Below are 7,156 nucleotides of genomic sequence, written 5' to 3' on the forward strand. Positions count from 1 at the left end.
CAAACGCTTAAGTTTAGGCTAGAAATACATTTTTACCTAATTCTCAAATGTTTTTCATTGGTTTAACCCTTTAATACCCAAATTTTTATATAAGATCTAAATATCATTTTTCGTTATCTAAAATCGTTCTAAGCACGTTTTGAACAATGATTTATTTTTATTCGCAAATCTATGAAATTTGATTTTTGATTTTTATAATTTTTATTTTTGAGCATCCCTATACTTTTCTATTTTTTCTTGAAGCCTCTTCTACTTACTGATTTTTAGCAATAATAAAAAATTCAAGTTTTTACGGTACTTTTAAAAATATTTCATTTTTAATTGTTTTCTGTTTTTTTTTATTTTCCGTGTAATTAACGAAAAAACAGGTTTGAAATTATTTTGATACCATCAAGCTCTTCTGCTGCGATAGGTTGATTGTGGAAAAATATAAAAGGTTCGATTTTTTATATTACACGTTAAATGAACCCCAGATTATATGAGAATACAATTTTTCAAACAATTTTCAATAATTCAAAAAAGTTTCAAAAGTCATAAAAAACTTGTCTTATATGTGTGTTATGAGTCAAGGTTTAAACCAAAAATAAAATCATTTTGATTTCCGAGCTACGAAAAATACACAAAATTCCAAAGTGTACCCCGTCTAAAAGCGGGGTTGGGTATTAGAGGGTTAAGTCCAAAAAACATTTTTTTACGGTTTTGAAATTTTGTCACACCCCTTGGTTCAAACCCAAATTTTGAGTGTATTTTTGTGTGGCGTTTTTGTCGACTGAGTAGACGTTTAGATATTATGTTATTTGAGCGAGAGAATTTGCTCAAGTAGTATCAAGAACACGATTTATCGTATTATTCAATAAAAACAAGATTTCATCTAAACTGTTGGCAAAGAAAGCTCTCAGTTAATAACTGTGGAAGTGTTCATATGGACACTAAACTGAGAAGCAGACTCTATCCCATTTGGGACGCCAAAAATAGAAGAAGAGTCACGTTTTAACAAATTTTGAAGTTCGCATGGCAATATGTGATGGTGTTTTTACAGAAAGCAATTTTATGCGGAAAGACGCATTATGAGCTTTAGAATGAAACATTAGATAACACCGATCTTCTACAAAGCTGTTTGTATTAGTTAAGTCCTTTGTTTGGTGATATTGAAAATTAGAGCGATCCACAAATGTCCACAAATGCACCAAATGTACAGTCACCCCACAGTTAAGGATCAACTAAGAGTCATTTTTCACAACAAAATGTGATTAAAAATCATGTTGACGCTGTTCAAAACCGGATTACCTCCCTGGCACTGCGGAATATAGTTGTTTTAAGAAATACACCACAACATTTGCGTTCATTTACGAAAAAGTGTCGATTTCGATAGAAATTTCAACCGTTGTCCATCCCACAGATGTGGATCAGTGGGAGAGGTGGTTCCTTATTATGGATCGAACCGACTCATATTATGGATCAACACACTATAACAGCAACTTATCTGCGAGGTAAATGAATGGAGTGTTAGTGAAAGTATACTTTTTGGCGTTTCTTTTGGAATCGCCTTATCTTTGATTCATAACTGTGGTATGGTTTTTAATACCCCACAGATATGAATCAACGCTTCTAGGAATATGGTAGATATTTTATTTCCTAGGAACAGGGAAAATGCGTAAACGTCCATTATAATTGATTGCGATACTGTATAGATTTATGGTTCACGTAGGTAAAATGTGTTCTGCGTAATTGCAACTTTATTTGATGAGGTATTCTCCGTTAAATCCAACTCTGATCCATATCTGTGTGCTATCCACAACTGTGGGGTGACTGTACCATGTACAAAACGCTTATAAAACCGGTGGTCCTCTATGGACATGAAGCATGGACCATACTGGAAGAGGACCTGCAAGCACTTGGAGTGTTCGAACGAAGGGTGCTTAGGACGATCTTTGGCGGAGTACAGGAAAACGGTGTGTGGCGGCGGAGAATGAACCACGAGCTCGCTAGGCTCTTCGGCGAACCCAGTATCCAGAAAGTTGCGAAAGCCGGAAGGGTGCGTTGGGCAGGGCATGTTGCAAGACTACCGGACAACAATCCTGCAAAGATGGTGTTCGCGTCGTATCCGGTTGGCACAAGAAGGCGAGGAGCACAGCGAGCGAGGTGGCTTGATCAGGTGCAACAAGATCTGGAGAACGTGGGCCAAAATCGAAGTTGGAGAGACACAGCCATGGACCGAGTTAATTGGCGTAACATCGTTAACGAGGTTTTATCAAATTAATTGATGTAATACCAACTAAATATAATAAACATTGTCATAGAAATGGTATAACTAACTTGCTTGTTTGTAAAAATTATAGTAAAAAAATGTTGTGGCTCTTGAATTGACTGATTTAAAGCTTTTTTTTCCTATGGTAACATTGGGGGATCCAACGAAAACTGGTTTTCTTGCTTCAATTAAGTAGTCTATAAAACCACTTTTTAAACTTTGAAATATGCGTTATAAGTGAGTGAAAGTTTGAAGTGAGTGTTTGAAAATTGTTGTTGTTTTCCTTGCAAAAACACGCCTACTTTGATTATGAATATCTCTGATTGGAACAAACATAAAAAACATGTTTTGTTGGCATTCAAAAGACGAAAAGAAAATTGTAAATTAAACCTAGAAATTACAGTTGTGTTATTTTTACAACTCTATAAAATAATAAAACCATGAAAAAAAAACATGAATTTAAATCAGAAAACCTTCAATAATTATTGACCGAAAATAGATAATAACAATCTCTTTGCATTTTCTCAAGTTCTAAAAATTCTAAAAATCGTTCATAGACTACATTGATGAGCTATCTGTAAATAAAAATATATGACAATAAAACTATCTTGAAGATCTTATATTCAGCAACATAAGTATGAACTTTTCTGAAATCGCTCGCAATAGATGGTTCTGGAAACGACTATGCTAATAAAAAATAAAATCTGGAATTCCTCCTCCTGGCAGAATCCTCTATAGAGTTCGTGAAGTTATCTCTTGCAAAATTCGTGCTATTTTAGATGAAAGTACTAACGGGATATTCGGCATGATTCCTTAAGGAGATCATGAAATATCCACGAGAAAGCAATTATTTTATTCCGATTCAATAAAAGTAATTCATGGATCTTTGCAAAGCTTCCTGTACTCCAGTAGAAATCCCTGAAGAAGGGCAGGGTAAATATTCTGGCGAATCGTCTTATGTATTCCCTGAAAGCAAAGGCAATTTTGGACAAACATTTCAAAAGGGCGCAAGAAGTCTTGGGCCTTTTTTTCGGAAACGTTGCAGTTGAGCCCTCTTTAGCCCGCCCATGCAAACTTACACCACTACCAGGCAGATTACTGATAGCTCTGATAGTGGTATTGGTGAGCGTGGTCGAGTTGAATTAGGCTAAACAGCGTCGTACAAAGCCATTGTTTACTAATGTTGATGTGCTTTTTTCCTATGTTTTTCTAGAATTCTGCGTAATATAAATTAAGATATGCTTGATAAATCTGTTTAGTCATTTCTAGAGAAGCTTCTGAAGGAATTCCACTGGAGAATACCGAAATAATCACTGATACTTATGATTTTTGAAAAAAAAATGCTAGAGAACTTTTAAAAGAACGTATAGCTCAATCCTTTGAACAATAGGGGGGTTCTAAAGTACTGTCCCAATTTTAGCGCCAAACGCTTAAGATTAGGCCAAAATTTAGGCCAATTTTTTAATATTTTCGTGTTTTAAGTTCAAAAACATGTTTTTATGTTTTTTTTAGATTTTGTCACACCCCTTAGCTTAAACTCAAATTTTGGATATATTTTGTTTTTCGTGTCCCTTACGAAATGTCAGATAGGAACAACCCCAGTGTTAAAACTAAAACCCCATTGGTGTTTTTGTCGACTAAGCTAACAAACATGATCAAATATGTCAAAGTTTATTTATGGACCCAATTTTAAAATTGAAGTTTGAATGTGATATATCCGTTATTTGAGAAGAAAAAAATGCTAAAGTAGTAGTAGTAACATGGTTGTTTGTGTTATTAAATAAAAACAAGATTCATTAAACATTTTAGGACCCTATTAAAAGCAATCTGTAGCAATCACAGCAAAATATTCGGAAGAAAAACAGTGGCTCTATGGATAATGCACAAAATAAAATTTCAAGAAGTTTGTAACAAATTCTTGAAAGGAATTTATGGAGGATGTCCTGGGAAAATATCCTCTCCGAAACTTTGATACGAACTTGAAACAATTTTCTGGTAGAATTTCTGGTAATTTATATATAATTTCGTATTCCTTGATAAATATTTTCATTCATTCATTATAAAGCATCTATAAAATGTCTTCAGTTATTATGAAACCGTTGTGAGAGGAACTTTAAATGATTTTTTGGAGAAATACCTGAAGAAATTGTTCGATAGAATCGACGATATTGTTGATATTCCTCAAGAAATTCTATGTCGGTACTGCCATCAAAATTTGACTTCCGTCGGATATTACATTCTAGAAACCTCAATAATATTGCTCCCAAAAATGCTGAATATCATGAAAAAAAAAATCTTGGAATAACTTTGAAAGAAATTCTGGCTTAATAATGGAAAAATAAATTTGGAAGAAACATCGTCCTTCGCTTCTTCTTGGAATTAGCGTCTGCTAAGAGTTTCTGTAAGTACTTTCATCGTTACTAAGGCTCTGCAATCCATCATTCAATCACAAAAAATGAATTTTTTCGTTCAAATTTAAAGAAATTTTCATGGTAATCTATCATTGCATTACAGATAGCAAGTGTAATACGATAATAAATTTTCATGAACATTGCTTCTATTTTAAGCAAAAAACTAAAACTTTGCAAATCGATAATGATTATTTTCCTCTTAACTGAGAGCTTTCTTTGCCAAAGTTGTCGTGTGGCAGGTATGACGACACTATATATCCCGCGTAGTCGTAGGAATTTCTATTTCAAAAAGATCCTGGATTGACCGAATATTGAATCCAGGCACTTTTAGCATGGCTTTTCTTAGTAACTGCTGACGTTACCACTACACTAAGCAAGTCTCCAAATGACAGAAATATGAAAGTTTCGAATCATTTGAAAGGGCTATTAGAAAAAGGTAATATTCGTATTACTGAAACATTACAGTGCAAAAGTTTGAGTTTACTCCAAAAATCAAACAAAAAAGTTTGTTTATATCTTCACGATTACACGTCTAATCCAACTCTCTCGGGGCCATTCGAAACGTAATGAGTTACTTCGCAGGTATTTTGACCAACAACAAATTTTGAATGTAAATAATTTATAATAACATAATTTTTACTTAAAAAAGAAGCATTTGCAACAAATTACGTTGATAAAACATGGTTAATTTTTTCAGCATTGGATCGACTGATCAATACGGCATAAAGACTTTTTGACAAATTTAAAAAATCTGAAAAATAATTAAAATCAAAAAAACAACCCATCGTGCTCAATTTTACCACCACAAGAATTAACTTTGACCTCAAAAATTCTTGTAAAATCACATACCAACTATGAGAACGTTCATTCATTTACTTCTGAAAAAAGCCATGGACTGTTGAAAATGATCGAAAAACGTAAGAGATATTAACAAAAATTATTTGCGTGCATTGCTGGCGTCCCAAATTTTGCTTGATAACTTGAATGACAATTTTGAAATAGATTTAAGATTTTTCTACCAGACACTCATCAAATAGTATACGATAAGGATTCTAATACCGTATTGATTGAAATTTTTGGTCGACCCAGTGTTGAGAAAATAGGCCATGTTCATTCTGTATAATTTTTGGAAAATGTCACTATTTTAAGAAAGAAAAACATAATTTGGTTGGTCAAAATATATTTGAAGTAAGATTAACTCATTGTTTATTCGAAAAATCCATTGGAAAGTTTCAATTAGACGTGTATTCGCAGACATAACTTTTGCACGGAAATGTGTATAAAAAAATGACACATAATTGTGAGATTTGCAACAACTCAGATCTCATATAATTTCAACATTGTTGTGTTCCAAGTGTTATGTAGACTCAGACAATTACGATTATTTGAAGACTTGTTAACGAACTTATCGTAAACTAGAACATTGTTTGGGAACCACTGACCCACTGAAAATCTCGGTCACGCAACGCCAGTAATATCGAACGAAGGCAGTGATTAACATTTCAGCATTCTCTTCGCATTCGAACCGTGCAACTTACCGGCGTTTAGGAATGGCACTAGCAATCTTTATTCCGACGTTAGGATCCCTCTTAACCGAGTCCTTCCCGTGACTGGCCATGATGTGTTGCTGCTGCTACTTCCGTTATCCTCCCCCTTCAAGCCCTTTGAAGACGACAAGTGTACTCGCTCTCACGAATCCTGTCGCCGGCTGCTTCACTCACTGTTGGTGCGCGTGTGAAAGTATCGATTTTTCCGCTTTTCGGATTTTCTTTCGCTTTGCAGAAAATTGCAAACTGAAGACTGGTCTGTCCAGTGCAAATTTTGACTGAGCTGCTTCTCTGTTTCCGACACTGAATAACCAGATGCAACTGTCTCGCCAGAACTCGGTTAATTATCCACGCTTAACACGATTATCCAGATCTCCGACGACACTGGACTGAGCTAATTGGTTAATTAAGAACACAACGTTTCTACAATTGCACTTTTCTCCAGTAATCCGTCCCTCACTTGCTACTTATAATCGATGGTCTATCACTGGCGTTTTGATCCTTAAAACACTTCCGATATACTTCTCCAAATTCACTTTTTTAAAACGCCACCGGCGTCGACCGGGAAATCAATCCGAACCGTACGGGAACCCTAGAAGTGACTGACTGAACCCAAAAGACAAACGCTTCTGGTGGAAAAAGGGGGTTGCTCTGGCTGATGGTGCTGATGGATGGTTCTCTCTTTCTCCGTTTTCGTACGAGACGCTCGATAGTTAGTTTACAAAACTAGGGTTCGGCGTTAGAGCCGTTTTATTGCAGCGCGCGCTAAGGGTATCTAGAGGAAGGTGGTTCAAGATGCTACTCTAGGGATTTGCTTTGTATTCTCTGGTTAAACAAATATTTTACTTTTAAAATTCCTAATCTAATTTTGTAGTTTTTGCTACAAACAAGCATGACATTTAATAAAATTGTGAATGGACTAATGCACGAGTTCACTATTTTGACGTTTG

The 7,156-nt window shown here is 35.0% G+C and overlaps 1 protein-coding gene across 1 annotated transcript in view; it reads right to left on the reverse strand.

The window, feature by feature from the left end:
• The window catches only part of LOC5573336 (alkyldihydroxyacetonephosphate synthase), a 60,329-nt gene extending 53,456 nt beyond the window's left edge, over positions 1-6,873 (reverse strand). The window contains exon 1 of the mRNA XM_021837778.1: positions 6,198-6,873. Within this exon, the coding sequence (XP_021693470.1) occupies positions 6,198-6,277 (80 nt within the window). The 5' untranslated portion in view covers positions 6,278-6,873. The remainder of the gene's footprint in view (positions 1-6,197) is intronic.
• Positions 6,874-7,156: the final 283 nt, after the last annotated feature.

This window comes from Aedes aegypti, chromosome 1 (genome assembly GCF_002204515.2).
Source record: "Aedes aegypti strain LVP_AGWG chromosome 1, AaegL5.0 Primary Assembly, whole genome shotgun sequence".
In the NCBI taxonomy this organism is placed as follows: domain Eukaryota; kingdom Metazoa; phylum Arthropoda; class Insecta; order Diptera; family Culicidae; genus Aedes; species Aedes aegypti.